Here is a 24,007-nt window from a genome sequence, read left to right as displayed (position 1 = left end):
ACATGACCCCCCCCCCCCCCCCCCCGACATGATTTGCCAAAATGGTGGCATCCACAGGTGGGCTGGATCTTTGTATCCACGAACCAGTGGTTTATGAGCAGAAATCAGCTGGTAGCAGAATACTATTTTGGCAATGAACGTGATTGTCACACCAGTGTTACAGTGTTACAGATATAATAAATTTGTCAATTGACTTGTAAACAAAACACCGGTGACCTCTAGTGGCATTCCCTGATAGAGTGTCGGAACAAACATTTCATAGTTTCATAGTTTCATAGTTTCTACGGTTGAAAAAAGACACTTGTCCATCAAGTTCAACCAAGGAAGGGAAAGGATTGGATGAGGAAGGGATTTAGGGGAAACAATTCTATATAACATAACCGTCAATGTTATTTAGGTGTAAAAAGGCATCTAGACCCTTCTTGAAGCTCTCCGCTGTCCCTGCTGTGACCAGCGCCTGAGGCAGGCTATTCCACAGATTGACCGTTCTCATAGTAAAAAAGCCCTGTCGCCTCCGGTGATTAAACCTTGATTTCTCCAAACGGAGACAGTGCCCCCTCGTCTTTTGATTTGATCTAATCTGAAACAACTTACCACCATATTTTTTGTATGGACCATTCATATATTTAAATAAATTAATCATGTCCCCTCGTAGTCGTCTCTTTTCCAGACTAAATAAATCTAGTTGTTTTAATCTTTCTTCATAACTGAGACCCTCCATACCCCTTATCATTTTTGTGGCTCTACGTTGAACCCTCTCCAGCTCCAGGGCATCCTTTTTATGGACCGGTGCCCAGAACTGGACAGCATATTCCAGGTGTGGCCGAACCAGTGCCTTGTATAGTGGTAATATTACATCCCTATCACGAGAGTCCATACCACTTTTGATACATGACAAGATCCTACTGGCTTTAGAGGCAGCTGATTGACATTGCATGCTGTTATTCAATTTATGATCTACTAGTACCCCCAGGTCCTTCTCAACAAGGGACTCTCCCAGATTTACTCCCCCAAGGACATATTTTGCCTTTGGATTATTGGCCCCCAGGTGCATAACCTTACATTTATCCACATTAAACCTCATTTGCCAAGTGGATGACCAAACATTCAGTTTGTCCAAGTCACCCTGCAGCCTATGAACATCCTCCATAGACTGTATTACACTACACAGTTTGGTGTCATCTGCAAAAATAGACACAGTGCTATTAATTCCTACCTCTATATCATTAATAAATATATTAAATAGTAGTGGGCCAAGCACAGAACCCTGGGGTACACCACTCATAACTGGTGACCATTCCGAGTAGGAATCATTGACCACAACTCTCTGGATACGATCCTTCAGCCAGTTTTCAATCCAATTGCAAATGATTTCTGTCAAACCAATAGCCCTAATTTTACCCATCAGGCGTCTATGAGGGACAGTGTCAAATGCCTTTGCAAAGTCCAAGAACACAATATCCACAGCTGCTCCTCCATCCAGACACCTGCTCACCTCTTCATAGAAGCAGATAAGGTTAGTTTGACAACTTCTATTCTTAGTAAACCCATGCTGGCTGTCACTTATTATACTATTTGATGTCACATACTCCAGTATGTAGTCTTTTACCAACCCTTCCAATACTTTCCCCACAATGGAAGTTAAGCTTACAGGCCTGTAATTGCCAGGCGAAGTTCTAGAGCCCTTTTTATATATTGGCACCACATTTGCCTTGCGCCAGTCACTTGGCACCACACCAGACTTTACAGAATCCCTGAAGATTTTAGCCAGCGGTACAGCAATAACAGAACTGAGTTCTTTAAGAACTCTGGGGTGTAACCCATCTGGTCCAGGAGCTTTGTACACATTGATTTTATTGAGCTTAGATTGGACATACACTCGATTTGTAGATTTTTAATTGGATATACACCTTTTTTTGTTTTACTGAATGACAAATAAAAGTTCAATTTTAGAAAAATGGCTTTCAGTGAGGTCCTTGGGGACCTTTTTTTGTGAATAGTACCCAAGTATATTGGACCCAGTCGAATAACACACCCACTGTAGTTATTTGAACAAGCACATATGAAAACGTTTTGTACTCTTGATATGCAGACTGATATTCTACTTGTATTTATTTCTGCTTGTGAGCTGCAATAAATATGACCCCCTTATAGTCAGTGAGGTCACTCTCAGCTGTTCTCTTTTTAACCTCACAGAAATCAATCGTAAATCCTTCTCCAATAAAAGCTTTCCTGACAAAATCCTCATTATATGTTAACATATGAAACTTCTCTTTGTGAAGTGTAAAACATGTTATACCTAAAAGCCCAATAAATATAAAGTGTCCTCCAGGTTTCAGTAACTTTGAGAACTTCCTGAGATTTCTGATGAAATCATCTTGGTCGTTGCTGATAATATCTAGGAGACAAACATTGATGATACAATCTGCTGGTGGTAAATCTATTGGTTCTGTCATATTTTCTTTCTGAAGGTCACATTTTACAACATGTTGTAGCGCGGATCTCACTTTTATTTCTTTCTCAAGGAATTGGTCACTGAAATGATAAAAACGGAGAAACAGTAAACTAATAAGACTGCAAAAAAGTTCTAGATTATTCTACAAAGCTCATGTGCATCTTGTACTTCACCCTTCTAATAAAATATTGATGACATTTTCAAATTTTGCCCAGAAGAGCATGTTTTCCTATACTTGACCTAGACTCGAAACGTTATACGCCTATAAAATATTACCTCTATTAAAAATGTTAAAATGTCAAATTAGAAAGCAAAATATTAGTAAATATATATATATATATATATATATATATATATATATATACTATATATTAGTATATATATATATTGCCTGTTGGTTTCTAATCAGTGGAAGAGAGTAATATTGTGAGTAATGGGGAGAATAAATAGAGAGTAATAGAGTAATGCTGCTCACCTAAAAAATACTTGTATCTTGACATCAAATGTGATCCTGAGGGCAGATTCCCACGTGTTTTTTTTTCACGTTTTTAAACACATCCAAAACGCAAGTGGGAGAGGGTTTGGCCAAAACTGATATGTGTTTCCAATGCATGCATTAAATGGGAAATACATATGCGTTTTGGCCATACACCTTCCTACTTGCATTTTGGATATGTTTTAAAACGTGACAAAAATGCCACATGGGAAACTGCCCTCAAGGACCAGTAGCAGGCAGACTGCAGAGTCCTCTGAAGCACTAGAAAGTGTCGGGCATAGAAATTAAGTAAATAAAAAGACCTGATAAGTAGTGGATGCACGGTCTCAAGAAGTGGTATATCAGGTAATCTTCCTCAAAACTGACTTATATTTTTCATCAAAAGAATAAATACATACAAGCAGTTTAAAAAAAATTAATATCTGTTATATACACTCACCGGCCACTTTATTAGGTACACCTGTCCAACTGCTCGTTAACACTTAATTTCTAATCAGCCAATCACATGGCGCCAACTCAGTGCATTTAGGCATGTAGAAATGGTCAAGACAATCTCTTGCAGTTCAAACCGAGCATCAGTATGGGGAAGAAAGGTGATTTGAGTGCCTTTGAACGTGGCATGGTTGTTGGTGCCAGAAGGGCTGGTCTGAGTATTTCAGAAACTGCTGATCTACTGGGATTTTCACGCACAACCATCTCTAGGGTTTACAGAGAATGGTCCGAAAAAGAAAAAACATCCAGTGAGCGGCAGTTCTGTGGGCGGAAATGCCTTGTTGATGCCAGAGGTCAGAGGAGAATGGGCAGACTGGTTCGAGCTGATAGAAAGGCAACAGTGACTGAAATCGCCACCTTTTACAACCAAGGTAGGCAGAAGAGCATCTCTGAATGCACAGTAAGTCGAACTTTGAGGCAGATGGGCTACAGCAGCAGAAGACCACACCGGGTGCCACTCCTTTCAGCTAAGAACAGGAAACTGAGGCTACAATTTGCACAAGCTCATCGAAATTGGACAGTAGAAGATTGGAAAAACGTTGCCTGGTCTGATGAGTCTCGATTTCTGCTGCGACATTCGGATGGTAGGGTCAGAATTTGGCGTCAACAACATGAAAGCATGGATCCATCCTGCCTTGTATCAACGGTTCAGGCTGGTGGTGGTGGTGTCATGGTGTGGGGAATATTTTCTTGGCACTCTTTGGGCCCCTTGGTACCAATTGAGCATCGTTGCAATGCCACAGTCTACCTGAGTATTGTTGCTGACCATGTTCATCCCTTTATGACCACAATGTACCCAACATCTGATGGCTACTTTCAGCAGGATAATGCGCCATGTCATAAAGCTGGGATCATCTCAGACTGGTTTCTTGAACATGACAATGAGTTCACTGTACTCAAATGGCCTCCACAGTCACCAGATCTCAATCCAATAGAGCATCTTTGGGATGTGGTGGAACAGGAGATTCGCTTCATGGATGTGCAGCCGACAAATCTGCGGCAACTGTGTGATGCCATCATGTCAATATGGACCAAAATCTCTGAGGAATGCTTCCAGCACCTTGTTGAATCTATGCCACGAAGAATTGAGGCAGTTCTGAAGGCAAAAGGGGGTCCAACCCGTTACTAGCATGGTGTACTTAATAAAGTGGCTGGTGAGTGTATATGTTTTATATATTAAGAATTTGTTTTTATATATGCAATGGCAGGACACAAACAAGGACAGTCCTGGCACTGAGACCCCCAATCTGTCCCTACCTACTTATTGGGTCCCCCCTAAACAGAGGACAATAACTGGGCGAAGTTTCCTCCCTAGGTAAGGTGTGAACACATAACAAAACAGACAAACAAAAACAATAAGGCGAGGTATACAATCTGAGTCGGCAACAGCGGGGAATAACAATAACCAGATCACAATCCAAAAGAGTAGTCAAGACACAGGCTAGAGATCAGAAAACAGAAACTAGAGAATGCAAAAGAAGCTAGTGAACACGGCGATCAGACTTAATAACCAGCCAGGTCTGAGGGGAGTAGGTAGGTATATAAGGCATTATATAAGGCAGACACGCCTCCAGCAGCACACTGGGGGAACTGTCCATTAGGCAAGTAACCCTTGCTGGGCAGGGTGTGGCTCAGTTAATAAAAACACAACACTAAGTCACAGTTCACACACAAATTAACACCACCTTTTCTGCCAACGGCGGATAGAGGGACGTTTTGGCATGGATGTTGGTTTTGCCGTATTATGCATTGGACCTGATGAAGGGCATCATTCATCTAAAAACGTCCATAATCCACAAAAAATTCTAAATAAAATTTATTTCTGATGAAGATAACCTGATAAAACACTTCTTGAGAAAGTGCATGCCCTACTTACCGTATTTCTAATTTCTAGTACCTGATCAGGACAGATAGATCTTAATGTACTACTTCATTACAGGCTACAGGTAAACTGTGATTGTAGAGAACATCTATTAGAATATGAGATTAGGTGTCTGCAGTACACTGAGTATTTTCATAGGATTTCTCTCTTTTACACAAATAATGAAAAAAGGTCTAAAGTTAAAAATTAGCACTGACACAGCCCTTCCCCCATCCCCGACATTTTTTGCTCTGCGGCAGGTTCTCAAGGGATTCACCCTTTAACAAGGATAAGGAGATCTGGACTTTGCAGCTACAAGATCACAAGGTCTCTAGCTCTTGTGGGAGTGAGAGTACCGGTCATAGAACTCTGGTGCAAAGTAGCAGGAAGAAAATAGTCATGAAGAGAATAGTCATGAAGAAAATAGTCATGAAGAAAATAGTCATGAAGAGAATAGTCTACAGCAGTGGTGGCGAACCTATGGCACGGGTGCCAGAGGTGGCACTCGGAGCCCTTTCCGCGGGCACCCAGGCCTTTACCCCAACACAGAGTTTGTCAGCAAGGACTAAAGGCTTTCTCCTGTGATCCAATACAGCCCAGGACGTGCCATGCTCAGCTCTATTTGGCTGCCAGGACTAAAGGAGAAGCAAGAAGGTGTGGATAGAGATGGATTGTTATTGGACCTCCTGCTCTGGGTCCCCTGATCCTTTATCATCAGGGACCCTGGTGGGAAGCTACAATCCAAATTTCTCTATCATCTTTCTATTGTATTGGTGAACTCAGGACGCCAATACGATTAAAATCTGTGATACAGCAGGGATCAATCAGTTACTGCTTTAATTGCCATGTTGGCACTTTGCGACATATAAGTGAGTTTTGGTTGCAGCTTGGGCACTCTGTCTCCAAAAGGTTCGCCATCACTGGTCTACAGTAAGACTGCAGGTAAGGAAGACAGATACTGATCATAAAAGGTCAAGATGAGGTGTTCAGCAGAAGCAGAATAAAGGATCACTGAGCTGGATTCAAACACAGACATCTAGAAACAATTTTGCAATAAACTACCAAGCAAGAAACTTTAAAGTGTTACAGTTCATGTAATTTTTATGAAAAAACGAAATGGTAAAAGTTATAATAATAAAGTTTACAAGAAACACCATTGAAGGTGTTATGCCAAAAAAACAACCTGCTTCAAATTCTCCCCAAAAGGTGTAAATATTCAAAAAACATTTCTACAATGGCTAGCTGGAGTAAAAATGCATTTTATGTGTTATATTTATAAGATTTCTTGTTCTAATCTACAGCACGTGGAAACAAATGTGGGAAGGACTAACAGAACACATGCACAGCATTAAAAGAAGCAATACTATCACAAGCCCTGTAATACTCTCATGGAACCCATTCTCATATCTAGCAACTAGGGCCGATTCTAGCCTTTTTGCTGCCTGAGGCGAAAAATTCAAATGGTGACCCCCTCCCCCAACACTGTATACACATGCCTATTTAAATGTTTATTTCCACATATGTATATAGACAGTCACTCACACACATGCCCATATTTATCAATTGTTTACCTCCTGAGATCAGTATTTTCTCCCTCTCCAGATGATGGAGGATACAGCTTACTTCAAGCACAGCCATCATCACCCTGCTCCCCCTTCTTCTCTGACCTGACCTGCAGTAATATCCTACATTCACATGAAGGGGGAGGAGGGCTCTGAGCAGAGTATGAACAGGGGCACAATAAGTGGCAGCTATTTGTCCTCACTTTTCCCCTAGCGGCCTGGTCTATAGATTATAAAGGAGCCCCTGCCTGGCTCCTGCTATCACACAGGGCTAGGTACCGCTAAAAGCTCTTCTCTTTTCCTCGGAACTGGAGAAGATTGCATGACCTTCTACGGCCAGTTAACCCCTTAAGGACTTAGCCTATTTTGACCTTATGGACTGATTTTTAAAATCTGACATACATCAATTTAAATTGTAATAACTTTGGAACACTTTAATATACCAAATTGATTTTGAAATAGTTTTTTGTGACACATTAAACTTCATGTTATTTGAAACATTTGAGTGAAATATTTTAAATATTTTAAATTTATACTTGTCCGAGCTTGATGTTCGTTCGAGTATTAGCGTATCTCGCCGGATCGAGATCGAGCATTTACTTAACGAAACACAGTGAAGAACAGTGAAGAATACAATGAAAACAGTGAACACAGGATCATTTAAGTGAAGAACACATTGCAGATGTTCCTTACATCTGCTAACTTATCCAAAGACACGCGTGCCGAACGGTGTTCTTCACAATAGTATGTGAAGAACAATGGGGCAGATTTACTTACCCGGTCCATTCGCGATCCAGCGGCGTGTTCTCTGCGGTGGATTCGGTTCTGGCCGGGATTCACTAAGGTAGTTCCTCCGACGTCAACCAGGTGGCGCTGCTGCGCTGAAGTCCGCTGAAATGCACTCAAGTACACCGGCCTATTCCTGGTGAAGGTAAGTGCAAGCTCTGCAACACTTTTTGTTTTTTAAATGTGGCGGTTTTTCTGAATCCGTCGAGTTTTCGTTCGGCCATGCCCCCCGATTTCCGTTGTGTGCATGCCAGCGCCGATGCGCCAAAATCCGATCGCGTGCGCCAAAATCCCAGGGCAATACAGGGAAAATCGGCACAAATCGGAAATATTCGGGTAACACGTCGGGAAACCGCGAATCGGGCCCTTAGTAAATGACCCCCACTATGTGTGAAGAACACATTGCAGATGTATGGAAACATACATCTGCTAAATTATCCGAAGACACGCGTGCTGAACGGTGTTCTTCACAATAGTATGTGAAGAACAATATGTGTGAAGAACACATTGCAGATGTTTGGAAACATCCGTTCGGCACGCGTGTCTTCGGATAAGTTAGCAGATGAACGGAAACATCAGCAATGTGTTCTTCACGGTGTTCTTTCAATATGTTCTTTCAGTGAAAACATCTGCAAACATCTGCAATGTTTTCTTCAGTGTTCGTTCAATGTGTTCTTTCAGTGAAAAATGCTTGAGTCTCCCATTGACCTAAATGGGGTTCGTTATTCGATACGAGACCTCGAGCATCGGGAATAGTTCGACCCGAGTAATGAGCACTCAAGCATTTTAGTGCTCGCTCATCTCTAGTCATAACACAAAAATGACTTAATAAATAATATTCACCATATGTGTGCTTCGTGTTGTAACATTTATTAAAATTGTTTTGTATCTGTAAGATGGTAGAAGGCTTTTATGTTTAGTAGCTATTTTCAAGAAAATTTCCAAATTCATTTAATAAGGGCAATTTCATTTCTCAAGTAATTTTAATGGGCCTAAACAACAGAAAACACATAAATTACACCATTTAAATAACACCATTTATTCAAAACGTTTTTATGGAGCTTTATTAACCCTTTAGGTTTTCTTCAAAGTTAAATCAAAATGTAGAGGAGAGCACAGATGGGGGAGGTATGCACCTGGGCAGTGAAGTGTTTAATTGTATGTGGTCTGCAAGGGATTTATGGTGTGGAGGGTCACTGTAGGCATCTGATCTCCTTTCTCTAGGAAGGAGAATGAGGAGTTCAGATACTGATACTGGAAGTTCAGAGGGGGAAAGCCTGCTTTTTGCTGGGATTTGTCTGTCTGTACTAAATGACCAGGTCACAGGCTGCCACCTAAATCAACCAGGCTGCAATTCTGCCGCCTCTGATATCTGCAAACTGAAACAAGATTTTCATCGCGCCTCATGGCAGATGCGGCCCTGCTGGCAAGATATCTATTTTAATGAAATTTTACATCAATCATTAAAAATCTTCAGTCTACTTAGTGTTATGATAAAGGACTTCCTGAAGATGTGGCAATGGTAGATTTCTTACATGGGTGTATCAGCAACCAATTACACACTGACTTTGTAATAATAGGAAAAAAATAATGTATCCCCCTTTTATCCCCCATCAGCCTTAGCTATAAAATGCTCTCTGTGTACTGTTCTTCTACAGCTTGGTTTTCTAAATTTATCCTCCCCCTTGACCCTCTCTCCTGCCCTCCTGTACCATTCTCTTAAAGGGAACCGGTCACCAGGAGACCCATTTTTTATCACTCCCACAGTCCCCACAGAGCATAGTACATACACTGCCAAAGGGAGGAGCTGGAAAGGAGCAGTTTCAACCCACCCTTGGGAAACATGTGACCTTTTTAAGTATATGAATAATTACCCACACTCGGGATTGGCTTTAGAGGAGCAGGGGGCGTCGCTAAGCCAAGTGATGGGTGTTTTCATATATTTGAAAAGGTCACATGGAGTAGCTGTTCCCCAAGGGTGGGGGGGGGGGACTGCTCCTTTCCAGACCCTCCCATTTGGCAACTGCCTAGTCACAATATAATGAAAGGTACAATATAACATATCTTTTTTTCTGTAAAACCAATTTTTAATACAAAAACACTTTGGCAATGTATGAGCCCACAAGAACGTGACGCACGTGCGTTTTTTTTTCAATTTTTCCACATTTGGAATTTTTTTTCAGCTTCGCAGTACACGGCATGTTAAAATAAATAACATTACGGGAAAGTAAAATTTTTTACGCACAAAATAAGCCCTCACACAGGTCTGTACACGGAAAAATGAAAAAGTTATGGATTTTTGAAGTTGGAGAGCGAGAAATGAGCCGAAAAACCCTCCGTCCTTAAGGGGTTAAAGGGGTTTTCCCACGAAGACAAGTTTCTTATATGTACAAAATAACACATTCTCTAATTAAATGTTATTAACAAAAAAAAAGCATTTCACAGATATAATGCAACCTGTCTCTATCAATCCTGTTGTACACAATTTCAATTGTCCCTAGACATGACCCTGTAAATTCTGACTCTAGGGTCGGCTGCCATCTTGCCTGAGGCTTCACGGAGCTTGTCTCTCTTTCTCTCTCTCTGATCGCTACACTCTCGCCCCACCCTCTGCAGTCCAGGACTCACACTGACACATATACTGTCTTCCTGCTGACAGTAGCATGAAAAGTACTGCAAGCTACATACAGATAAGTTAATTCACCCATCTCTAACTGCCACTATAAACTGCAATTACCTACATATAAAACAAGCCCTCACACAGCTCTTTGCATGGAAAATTAAAAAAAAAAGGATTTTTTAAGGTGGGGAGTGAAAAATAAAAACGCAAAACTGAAAAGGGGCTGGTCATTATGGGGTTTCATAGTTTAGTTTATACGGTTGAAAAAAGACACTTGTCCATCAAGTTCAACCAAGGAAGGGTAGGGATTGGATGAGGAAGAGATTTAGGGGAAGCAATTCTATATAACATAACAATCAGGCAGGCTATTCCACAGATTGACAGTTCTCATAGTAAAAAAGCCCTGTCGCCTCCGGTGATTAAACCTTGATTTCTCCAAACGGAGACAGTGCCCCCTCGTCTTTGATTTGATTTAATCTGAAATAACTTACCACCATATTTTTTGTATGGACCATTCATATACTTATATAAATTAATCATGTCCCCTCGTAGTCGTCTCTTTTCCAGACTAAATAAATCTAGTTGTTTTAATCTTTCCTCATAACTAAGACCCTCCATACCCCTTATCATTTTTGTGGCTCTACGTTGAACCCTCTCCAGCTCCAGGGCATCCTTTTTATGGACCGGTGCCCAGAACTGGACAGCATAATCCAGGTGTGGCCGAACCTTGTATAGTGGTAATATTACATCCCTATCACGAGAGTCCATACCCCTTTTGATACATGACAGGATCCTACTAGCTTTAGAGGCAGATGATTGACATTGCATGCTGTTATTCAATTTATGATCTACTAGTACCCCCAGGTCCTTCTCAACAAAGGACTCTCCCAGATTTACTCCCCATATTTTGCCTTTGGATTATTGGCCCCCAGGTGCATAACCTTACATTTATCCACATTAAACCTCATTTGCCAAGTGGATGACCAAACATTCAGTTTGTCCAAGTCACCCTGCAGCCTATGAACATTCTCCATAGACTGTATTACACTACACAGTTTGGTGTCATCTGCAAAAATAGACACAGTGCTATTAATTCCTACCTCTATATCATTAATAAATATATTAAATAGTAGTGGGCCAAGCACAGTACCCCACTTATAACTGGTGACCATTCCGAGTAGGAATCATTGACCACAACTCTCTGGATACGATCCTTCAGCCAGTTTTCAATCCAATTGCAAATGATTTCTGCCAAACCAATAGCGCTAATTTTACCCATCAGGCGTCTATGAGGAACAGTGTCAAATGCCTTTGCAAAGTCCAAGAACACAATATCCACAGATGCTCCTCCATCCAGGCATCTGCTCACCTCTTCATAGAAGCAGATAAGGTTAGTTTGACAACTTCTATTCTTAGTAAACCCATGCTGGCTGTCACTTATTATTCTATTTGATGTCACATACTCCAGTATGTAGTCTCTTACTAACCCTTCCAATATTTTCCCCACAATGGAAGTTAAGCTTACAGGCCTGTAATTGCCTGGCGAAGTTCTAGAGCCCTTTTTATATATTGGCACCACATTTGCCTTGCTCCAGTCACTTGGCACCACACTAGACATTACGGAATCCCTGAAGATTTTAGACAGTGGTACAGCAATAACAGAACTGAGTTATTTAAGAACTCTGGGGTGTAACCCATCTGGTCCAGGAGCTTTGTACACATCGATTTTATTGAGCTTAGATTGGATAATTTCTACATTTAGCCAGTCTAGTATATTACAGGGTGCATGACCCGCACTGGCACCACCCAAGTCAGAAGTTCTCTCTTCTATTGTATAAATGGAGCTAAGAAACCTATTAAGTAACTCCGCCTTCTCTTGGTCTCCAGTCACCAATGCCCCATTTTCAGAATAAAGGGGTCCAACCTGTTCTGACCCATTTTTTTTTGCACTGATATACCTAAAAAATTTCTTGGGATTTGTTTTGCTATCTTTAGCCACCTGTCTTTCATTTTGTATTTTGGCTGATTTGATTTCCTTTTGTCAGCATTCTAAATCATTTAAGTACTTATATAAGTTTAATTCACATCACCTGGAGCCAGTATAGCAAAGGCTTTTTGAACCTGTCAGCAGCTAAAAATAACATTTCTGATGACAAGTTAGCTTTAAGTGTATATAAAGTTATATAGGGCCTAATTTGCAGATCAGTGGGGGTCTCAGTGCTGAGACCACCACAGATCGAAAGAACGTGGATAGGTCCTAAACTGACTATGTGGGAAAACCCCTTTAACTCCTCACCGACGCTCGCTTGAATAGTACAGCGCGCGTCAGGTGCAGGCACATGGAAAGGACTCACGGACTGAGCCCTCTCCATAGCCGCTAAGTCTTTGCTGCAAAAACAGTAAAAATCATAAGCATATTAGTTATCACCGCGTCTGAAAATGCCAGATCTATCAAAATATAATCACGGTTTTTCACTGCGTTTAACCCTGTAATGAAAAATATTGCCCAAAGTCGGAAATGGCATTTTTTGCCATTTTGAAATATATAAAACATTCTATAAAGAGAGATGAAAAGGTTGTATAGTCCTAATTATAGAAGCATTGAAAACATCATCAAAAGTCGCACAAAATGACACTACCGACAGCTCCGTACGCTAAAGTATGAAAAAGTTATTAGCGCAAGAAAATGGCAAAATCAAAAACATTTTTTTTGTACAGGAGGTTTTTAATTTTTGTAAATGTATGAAAACATTATAAAACCTATACAAATTTGGTATTCGTGTGATTGTACTGACCCAAAGAATAAAGTAGACATGTCATTTGGGGCGCACAATGAAAGGCGTAAATCTAAGCCCACAAGAAAATGACGGTACACGACATGGAATAATCAATACCATCACTATGAAGTGCAATTTGTTACGCAGAAAACAAGCCATAACAGAGATCTTTACGTGTAAAAATAAAAAAGTTATAGATATTTAAAGGTGGGGAATGAAAAATGGAAATGAAAAAACAAAAAAGGGCCAGGTCGTTAAGGGGTTAAGTAACATAGCTTCTTTCTCCATTTTTATGCTACTTTCTTTACTTGCTAGTGAGCAATTTCTAAAACTTTCTCAATTCCTATAAAGCAGGATGCTAAAGAGTAACAATTCCCATACATACAGAATATTCAGGTCCCTAAAGAGAAAATTCTATCCTGGGACTGAGTATAAGAGTTAAAGGGGTATTCCAGGAATAAGCAAAATTCATATACAAATGGGTCCTTAAAATACACTCACCGGCCACTTTATTAGGTACACCATGCTAGTAACGGGTTAGACCCCCTTTTGCCTTCAGAACTGCCTCAATTCTTCGTGGCATAGATTCAACAAGGTGCTGGAAGCATTCCTCAGAGATTTTGGTCCATATTGACATGATGGCATCACACAGTTGCCACAGATTTGTCGGCTGCACATCCATGATGCGAATCTCCCGTTCCACCACATCCCAAAGATGCTCTATTGGATTGAGATCTGGTGACTGTGGAGGTCATTTGAGTACAGTGAACTCATTGTCATGTTCAAGAAACCAGTCTGAGATGATTCCAGCTTTATGACATGACACATTATCCTGCTGAAAGTAGCCATCAGATGTTGGGTACATTGTGGTCATAAAGGGATGGACATGGTCAGCAAAAATACTCAGGTAGGCTGTGGTGTTGCAACGATGCTCAATTGGTACCAAGGGGCCCAAAGAGTGCCAAGAAAATATTCCCCACACTATGACACCACCACCACCAGCCTGAACCGTTGATACAAGGGATGGATCCATGCTTTCATGTTGTTGACGCCAAATTCTGACCCTACCATCCGAATGTCGCAGCAGAAATCGAGACTCATCAGACCAGGCAACGTTTTTCCAATCTTCTACTGTCCAATTTCGATGAGCTTGTGCAAATTGTAGCCTCAGTTTCCTGTTCTTAGCTGGAAGGAGTGGCACCCGGTGTGGTCTTCTGCTGCTGTAGCCCATCTGCCTCAATGTTCGATGTACTGTGCATTCAGAGATGCTCTTCTACCTTGGTTGTAACGGGTGGCTATTTGAGTCACTGTTGCCTTTCTATCAGCTCGAACCAGTCTGCCCATTCTCCTCTGACCTCTGGCATCAACAAGGCATTTCCGCCCACAGAACTGCCGCTCACTGGATGTTTTTTCTTTTTCGGACCATTCTCTGCGTGAAAATCCCAGTAGATCAGCAGTTTCTGAAATACTCAGACCAGCCCTTCTGGCACCAACAACCATGCCACGTTCAAAGGCACTCAAATCCCCTTTCTTCCCCATACTGATGCTCGGTTTGAACTGCAGGAGATTGTCTACCATGTCTACATACCTAAATGCACTGAGTTGGCGCCATGTGATTGGCTGATTAGAAATTAAGTGTTAACGAGCAGTTGGACAGGTGTACCTAATAAAGTGGCCGGTGAGTGTATAAGCTAATATGTAATTAGTTGTTGTTTATAATTTTGCTCCCCTTAGCAGAAAAATGCTATTGACATACACTATAATGAATAATTAAAATGCTACTGGCCATTTAATCATTCCATTGATTTTCTCCGCATGGAGCAGACAAAGGACAGGCGATGGTCGATAGTCACATGTCCACATTACATGTCCTGTACTTGTTTGTGTTGGTCATGTGATCACCACTATGTTCGGCTATAGTCGGTTGGTTGCAGTGCATCCAGTATGGCTAGTGTTATGGTGAGACTTCATCTCAGTGGGTTAGTCACACACATCATTACTATGGTAACAGAGCAGGACATTTTGTTACATCATCACTGGGAGCAGAGCATAAGAGGGAGAAGGTGTTACTGAGAACTAAAGCATCTTGGGACTTGTAGTTTCCAGTGACGGCCACCTTGGTGATAACTCTGCCTACTTTAGGAAGCCCATAACATTTTGTGAATCATAAAATCAAACTGTTTAAGCTCCATTTGTGATTAATGACAGTGAGTTTTATCATATTCATTTATTTATAGCATTATGGGTTTTTGTATCAGAAGTTCTTATTCCCGGGATACCCATTCAAGTAATTATAAAGTTCCTTTATCTCTCGACTGTCAGTGGAGGACAGAACAAAAAGCTGATTTACACAAACTACTTAGATAAGGAAGAAAGGCAGAGACAAAGGATAAAGAAATTATATGGGAACACGTTTCTTTATTAAAGTATGTTAAAAAGTTTGTTGTTATCATCTGCATTATTGATGCAATTTTATTTAGTTACACTTTAACTCTTAGTCACCTCCAGATTGATGTAAATCAATTTCAGGGACAGTACTCTGTTTTCATTATATCATGCTAACATGTTACTTTGAGCAGAGTAATCCTAATAAAATGAGGTAGGTCAAAAGAAACAGTGATTTAAAGTTATTTTAATTGTTGAAAAATGACAACTTCATTGGGTTTCCTGTAATATTTGGATAAATCCCTTACCTATATTCTTCTATCTCTGCATGAAGTTGTGCAGCATGGCTCCAATCAAATGCTCCTGTACGAGTGTCCACCCATCTCTTCAGCTCCATGATGCATCTCTCTTTGACCTTCAGGACTATAATGTGTTTGAAAAACTCACAGGCTGAATACAGATGATGAATCATGGAACCCATGCTCAGATCTAGCAAGATATCTCCTTTAATATGACCTGAAAATGTAATTTTACATCAATCATTAAAAAAATGTCAGTCTACTTAGTGATACGACAAAGGACCTCCTGAAGACGTGGCAATGGTAAATCACAACTACACAGTGTAATAAGAGGAAGATCATAATTTATCCCCCTTATCAGTAATAGCAATAAAATGTTCCCTGTGTACTGTTCTTCTACAGCTTGGTTTTCTAAATTCATCCTCCCCCTTGACCCTCTCTCCTGCCCTCTTGGACCATTCTCTTAAATTAACCTTTTGGCAACCGCTCATAGAACATACATGTATGGAGATGTATGGAGAGGACTCATGGGCACCAATTGCAGCAGTTAATCTGTTAGCTGCTGTGGTCTAAGCCAACTCCATAACCTATACAGAAGTAGCATTTGCTATATTACCAGGCAATCCGCCCACTCCATGACATCATCAGGTGTTGATGATCAGTGTGATCAATATGAAATTGTGCTACTACGAAAGAGAAATTGTCCTGCCATAAAATGAAAAATGATATGGCTTTTGAAGTGCGTAAAGTAAAAAATGAAAATACAAAGACTGAAAAGTACCTGGCCCTTAATCTTGCATTAAACTTTACATTATTATCTTTGTTATGGTCATGAAAAAAAAATGAATACTGTCAATGACGAGTATGTGGATATATATACTTTAACCCCTTAGCGCTCCGCGCCGTAGCTGTACTGCGCAGCTTCCCACTATTGGCGCTCAGCGCAGTACAGCTACTGCGCGAGCGCATACTATTTTAGAATTGTCACCACGTCGCGAGACGTGGTGACATCGGGATGAGATTTGGGTGACAGAGGCAGGAGGAGTTCCTGTCTCCGTCACCCGACCAATCAAATCGGTCCCGCCCACCGATCGCCGTGATTGGCCAGTCAAACCTGACTGGCCAATTACAGCGATTTTAGGCTAAAAAACGTGCTTTTAGCACTTTCCTCTTCCTCCAGCGGCACCATTTTGGTTTGGTATCGCTGGAGAGAGGAAAGAGCGTTACTGTGTGATCCCTATTGTTCCCTACAAATTCCCATCCCTATCTGTTTTTTCCTGTGTCCTGTGTGTTCCCTGTGTGATCGCCTTGTGTGATCCCACGTGTCTTCCGTTTTTCCCTGCCTGTCCCTTCTGAACCCAAACGCACTTTTTAGTGCGCTGTGTTAGCGTTGTTCTGCACTGGACGCACTTTTCAGTGCGCCGTGTGAATAGCACTGCACAGAATCTTTAGCAGTCTTAGCGGTAGTTAGTTTGCCTTAGGGCAAGCTAGGTGCATTTGTAGCGCCTTTTTGCGCGGTGCACATAGGTTTTTTTTCGGTGCCTGGTAATATTTTTTTCCAGAACGCCGTAGGTGTACCCGTACTTAGCTATTTTTTGTGTGTGCCATCTGTGCGGCTTGTCCGTGTGGTTTGGTGTGCATTATCTTTTTTTTTTTGTGTGCTATCTGTGCGGCTTGTCCGTGTAGTTTAGTGCGCATTATTTTTTTTTGTGTGCTATCTGTGCGGCTTGTCCGTGTAGTTTAGTGCGCATTATTTTTTTTGTGTGCTATCTGTGCGGCTTGTCCGTGTAGTTTAGTGCGCATTATTTTTTGTGTGCCATCTGTGCGGCTGGTCCGTGTGGCTTGGTGTGCATTATCTTTTTTTTTTGTGTGCTATCTGTGCGGCTTGTCCGTGTAGTTTAGTGCGCATTATTTTTTTTGTGTGCTATCTGTGCGGCTTGTCCGTGTAGTTTAGTGTGCATTATTTTTTTTGTGTGCTATCTGTGCGGCTTGTCCGTGTAGTTTAGTGCGCATTATTTTTTGTGTGCCATCTGTGCGGCTGGTCCGTGTGGCTTGGTGTGCATTATCTTTTTTTTTTGTGTGCTATCTGTGCGGCTTGTCCGTGTAGTTTAGTGCGCATTATTTTTTGTGTGTGCCATCTGTGCGGCTTGTCCGTGTAGTTTGGTGCGCATTATCTTTTTTTTTTTGTGTGCTATCTGTGCGGCTTGTCCGTGTAGTTTAGTGCACATTATTTTTTGTGTGTGCCATCTGTGCGGCTTGTCCGTGTAGTTTGGTGTGCATTATATTTTTTTTTTTTGTGTGCCTGCTAGACGGTTTATCCGTGTAGTTTGGTGCACATTATCTAATTTTTCTTGTTCTCTATTTTTTTTGTGTGCAATGTCTCAGAAGACGTACACCGTGTTGGAGGCATATAACATGCTTGCCTCTGACACCGAGTCACCTAGTGGGGATGATGGTCCCTTTTACCTATCATCATCCTCCTGCTCATCTTCCAGTGACCTGGAAGGACCCCCAAGAAGGCGCCGTAGGGTTCCAGGGACTTCTGCAATTGAAGTGCCTGGGACTTCTGCAGGAGAAGTGCCTGGGCCTTCTGCAGGAGAAGTTTCTGGGACTTCTGCAGGAGAAGTTTCTGGGACTTCTGCAGGAGAAGTTTCTGGGACTTCTGCAGGAGAAGTTTCTGGGACTTCTGCAGGAGAAGCGTCTGGGGCTTCCACTGACCCCACATGGGTAGCCCCAGATAATTATACCCCTCAGGTCCCTGACTTTTTGGGCCATCCTGGCATTAACTTTGACACGACAGGGCTCAGAGCTGTAGACTTTTTTAAGTTTTTTTTTGATGAGGAGCTGCTGAATATTATTATATTTCAGACAAATCTCTACGCTGCACAACATATTGCCCAAAACCCCACGTCCTTTTATGCACAACCCTACAGGTGGACCCCTGTCACTGCAGCAGAGATGCACACGTATTGGGGCATAATACTCCTTATGGGGATAGTAAAGAAGCCTTCAATCAGGGACTACTGGAGCACAGATATACTGTACCACACCCCCATGTTCCGCATGGCAATGAGCAGGATGCGCTTTGAAGCCATCCATAAGTTTTTGCACTACACTGACAACACACAGTGCCCACCCAGAGGTGACCCCAGTTATGATCGGTTATTTAAGGTCAGGCCCATATTAGATCATTTTAGTGCCAAGTTTGCCCAGGCATATACCCTGCCAAACATGTGAGCATAGACGAGTCCCTGGTACAATTCAAAGGGAGACTTCAATTCCGCCAGTACCTGCCCAATAGGAGGGCAAGATATGGTGTGAAAATGTATAAGCTGTGCGAAAGTTCATCAGGGTACACATACAAGTTCAGGGTATATGAAGGGAAGAACTCCACTATAGTGCCCCCAGAATGCCCCCCCTTCCTGGGTGTTACAGGGAAGATAGTGTGGGATTTAGTGCACCCACTGCTGGACCAGGGCTACCACCTCTACCTGGACAATTTCTACACCAGCACCACCCTGTTCAAGTGCCTCACTTCCAGAAATACTGCGGCATGCGGCACTGTACGCAGAAATCAGAGAGGTCTCCCTAAGTCGCTGCTTGGGCAAAAACTTAAAAGGCACGAAAGCAGGGCACTATGCAGCGACTCTGTATTGTGTGTTAAGTACAAGGACAAGAGAGAGGTCCTTGTATTAACCACAATACATGAGCACACCACCACCCCTGTCCCAGTACGAGATGCCAGTACAGAAACCCCCAAGCCAGACTGTATTTTAGATTATAACAAATACATGGGAGGGGTGGACTTGTCTGACCATGTGCTTCAGCCGTACAATGCCATGCGGAAGTCGAGGGTGTGGTATAAGAAGCTGGCCGTGCACATCATACAGATGGCATTGTATAATGCTTATGTGCTGCATCGATATGCCGGCCAGAGGGGAACTTTCCTGGAATTTCAAGAGATGGTAATAAAGTACTTTCTTTTTGGAGACCAGGAATGGGGGAGTGCTAGCACATCTGGAAGTGAGGCCACATCACGTATTGTACCAGGGCAGCACTTTCCAGGAGTAGTTCCCCAAACAGCCAGCAAGGGAAGGTCACAAAAGAGGTGCAGGGTGTGCTCCAAAAATGGCATTCGGAAGGACACCATTCATCACTGTGAGACATGCCCAGAAAAACCAGGGTTATGTATGAAAGATTGCTTCCGAATTTATCATACATCCCTGGATTTTTAGAGTATCCTGTTGTTACCCTGACGCACAGCTTATACATCATGCCGCACCTTCCCTTCTAAGCACTGCCATGTGCCCAGCCTGTAGATTACTGTCCCGTATGCTTTACCCGGGAAAACATGCATCATGATTTTTAGGGTGTTTGTCTCCCATGGCAGCAGCTGGGCACAAAATGACATAATAGATATTTTTTACTATGCACTATCCATTATGCACTTTTTCAGGGGTCCACCTGTGGGGTTAAAATGCTAACTATACCCCTAGATTAATTCATGGAGAGGTGTAGTTTCCAAAATAGGGTCAGTTCTTAGGGGTTTCTACTGTACTGGCCCCTATTGGCATCTACAAATCTTTCATGATGCCAAAAAGAAAAAAAAAAAGTACTTCTGTGCTCCAACAAGTTATTCCCTTTTGAGCCCTGCCGTGTCACCATCCTACAGATTATTGCCTCCTATGGGGTATTGCCCTAACCGGGGTAACCCGCAGGATGATTTTTGATGTGTTTTTCCCCAGTGGCATGAGTTGGGCAAAATACTTTTGTCACTTCAATGGCATATTTGATAAATTGCAATACAATTGTTTCTCTGCACTACTCACTTTGTATTACATTTGAGCCAGCACCTTAGGGGTTAAAATGCTCATACAAGCCTACATACATTCTTTGAGGGGTGCCCTTTCCAAAATGGGTTCACTACTTGGGGGTTTCTATTGTACTGGTACCCCGGGGGTACCCCCCATTACCAATCTAGTGAAAACGAAGCTTGAAAACCTAAATTGTGCTTCTTTCTTCCTGACCCCTGCCGTGTGCCCAGCCTGTAAATTATTGGCACATGTGTGGTATTGCCGTACTCGGGACAACCCGCAGAATGATTTTTGGGGTGTTTGTCTAAAGTGGCATGGGTTGGGCACAGTATATGAGGCACTAAAATGACTTTTTTGAGATAAAAACGCAATTTTTACTCTGCACCATTTACTTTGCATTCAATTTTGACCAGCGTGTTGGGGGTTAAAATGCTCATACAAGCCTACATACATTCTTTGAGGGGTGCCCTTTCCAAAATGGGTTCACTACTTGGGGGTTTCTATTGTACTGGTACCGCGGGGGTACCCCCCATTACCAATCTAGTGAAAACGAAGCTTGAAAACCTAAATTGTGCTTCTTTCTTCCTGACCCCTGCCGTGTGCCCAGCCTGTAAATTATTGGCACATGTGTGATATTGCCGTACTCGGGACAACCCGCAGAATGATTTTTGGGGTGTTTGTCTGAAGTGGCATGGGCTGGGCACAGTATATGAGGCACTAAAATGACTTTTTTGAGATAAAAACGCAATTTTTACTCTGCACCATTTACTTTGCATTCAATTTTGACCAGCGTGTCGGGGGTTAAAATGCTCACCACAACCACCGATAAATTCTTTGAGGGGTCTAGTTTCCGTAATGGTATAATTTATTGGGGGTTTCTATTGCACTGGCACCTCACGGGCCCTGCCAACATGACATGGCACTCCAAATCCAAACGTGTGAAAACGGAGCTGGAAAATCAATATTTCACTCCTTCCGTTCTCATCCCTTCTGTGTGCCCAGCCTGTAAATTATTGGCACATGTGTGGTATTGCCGTACTCAAGACAACCCGCAGAATGATTTTTGGGGTGTTTGTCTAAAGTGGCATGGGTTGGGCACAGTATATGAGGCACTAAAATGACTTTTTTGAGATAAAAACGCAATTTTTACTCTGCACCATTTACTTTGCATTCAATTTTGACCAGCGTGTCGGGGGTTAAAATGCTCACCACAACCACCGATAAATTCTTTGAGGGGTCTAGTTTCCGTAATGGTATAATTTATTGGGGGTTTCTATTGCACTGGCACCTCACGGGCCCTGCCAACATGACATGGCACTCCAAATCCAAACGTGTGAAAACGGAGCTGGAAAATCAAAATTTCACTCCTTCCGTTCTCATCCCTTCTGTGTGCCCAGCCTGTAAATTATTGGCACATGTGTGGTATTGCCGTACTCGGGACAACCCGCAGAATGATTTTTGGGGTGTTTGTCTGAAGTGGCATGGGTTGGGCACAGTATATGAGGCACTAAAATGACTTTTTTGAGATAAAAACGCAATTTTTACTCTGCACCATTTACTTTGCATTCAATTTTGACCAGCGTGTCGGGGGTTAAAATGCTCACCACAACCACCGATAAATTCTTTGAGGGGTCTAGTTTCCGTAATGGCAGGGGCGTTGCTAGGGTGGTCAAAGATCCGGGGCACGGGCCCCAATGCATATGTATCACACTTTTAGTAATGCCCACCCTTGTACACAACCTATACACAACACATACAGAAACAGAATACACAAGAGAAATCCCTACCTGTTACATCCAGTGTCAGGAGGCCAAGTGTAGTTGTCCTCTATCTTCTCTGTTAGGCCCAGCATCACCACGTCTCCTCTTCAGCCACAAGTCCTCCCTGTGGAGTTCAACACACAGACATCTTATGTTCTTTATCGTCCCCATCATCTTGGTCCCCTAACAGTGTTATCCTTCTGCTACCCCTAACACTCTGCCTCCTTTACTGTAAGGCCCCTTTTGCAGGCCAGGACTGCTTGACTGGGGAGGTGGAAGGGTAACAGCTCTTCACCCCACCCCTCTTCATAAGAAGCCCTGCAGCTGGGCCGTTCTTATGGAATAAGATATTTTTTCCGGCAATGCCACAGTGACACACGACTGCTTACCGTAATAGAGATACACAGAAAGTCCTCCTGAAAACACTGTTAACACAAAAATAATAAATGCTTCCTAATATAACATGTTAAAAAAGCGATAAAACCTATATTACCTATAAATCATATATAAACATATATATATATACATATACATACAATCTGGTTTACACACAGTACATGGTCCCCATTGTGGGGACACTTTATAATAAAGCCCCATAATTTACATTATACCTCATCATTGTGCCTCCAACCTAATAATGTTCCCTAATCGTAAACTAACAAGTAAGAATGCAATCTACACTTAATAACTGTGGCTCCCCACTAAGAATCCCCTCACCTAATACCTACCCTGCAATGTACCCACAGCCCCACTAAGAAGTCCCCTACAGCCACAGTAATGTCCCCCACAGCCCCCCAATGTTGTCACAGACCCCGATGTCCCCCACAGCCCCACTAAGAAGTCCCCTACAGCACCCCGAATGTCTTCATAGCCCCCAACGAATGTTCCTACAGACCCCCAGTAATGTCCCTAACATAGCCCCCCAATGTCCTCATAGACCCACTAAGAAGTCCCCTACAGCCACAGTAATGTCCCCCACAGCCCCCCAATGTTGTCACAGACCCTGATGTCCCCCACAGCCCCACTAAGAAGTCCCCTACAACACCCCGAATGTCTTCACAGCCCCCAACTAATGTTCCTACAGACCCCCAGTAATGTCCCTAACATAGCCCCCCAATGTCCTCATAGACCCACTAGGAAGTCCCCTACAGCCACAGTAATGTCCCCCACAGCCCCCCAATGTTGTCAGAGACCACGATGTCCCCCACAGCCCCACTAAGAAGTCCCCTACAGCACCCCGAATGTCTTCACAGCCCCCAACTAATGTTCCTACAGACCCCCAGTAATGTCCCTAACATAGCCCCCCAATGTCCTCATAGACCCACTAAGAAGTCCCCTACAGCCACAGTAATGTCCCCCACAGCCCCCCAATATTGTCACAGCCCCCAATGTCCCCCACAGCCCACTGAGAAGTCCCCTACAGCCCCAGTAATGTCCCCCACAGCCTCCCAATGTTGTCACAAACTCCGATGTCCCCCACAGCCCACCCAATGTCTTCACAGCCCCCAACTAATGTTCCCACAGACCCCCAGTAATGTCCCCAACACAGCCCCCCAATGTCCTCACAGCCCCCTTAGAAATCCCCAAAAGCCCCTGGTACTGTCTCCAACAGCCCCCCCCCCCCACCAATGTCTTCACATCCCCCAATAATGTTCCTAAAGCCCTCCCAATGTCTGCACAGCCCCCCTGTAATGTCCTCC

The 24,007-nt window shown here is 42.7% G+C and overlaps 1 protein-coding gene across 1 annotated transcript in view; it reads right to left on the bottom strand.

Annotated features, from left to right (window-relative positions):
* Positions 1 to 1,276: 1,276 nt before the first annotated feature.
* The window catches only part of LOC140135211 (nicotinamide N-methyltransferase-like), a 47,355-nt gene continuing 24,624 nt past the window's right edge, over positions 1,277 to 24,007 (bottom strand). Inside the window, exons 2-3 of the mRNA XM_072156381.1 lie at positions 15,743 to 15,950; positions 1,277 to 2,535 (exon numbers count right to left, since the gene is read on the bottom strand). Coding sequence (XP_072012482.1) covers positions 2,112 to 2,535; positions 15,743 to 15,950 — 632 coding nt within the window. The 3' untranslated portion in view covers positions 1,277 to 2,111. The remainder of the gene's footprint in view (positions 2,536 to 15,742; positions 15,951 to 24,007) is intronic.

Source organism: Engystomops pustulosus, chromosome 6, assembly GCF_040894005.1.
Source record: "Engystomops pustulosus chromosome 6, aEngPut4.maternal, whole genome shotgun sequence".
In the NCBI taxonomy this organism is placed as follows: Eukaryota; Metazoa; Chordata; class Amphibia; order Anura; family Leptodactylidae; genus Engystomops; species Engystomops pustulosus.
Note: the sequence above shows the minus strand (reverse complement) of the source record. Positions and strands in the feature narration are given on the sequence as shown.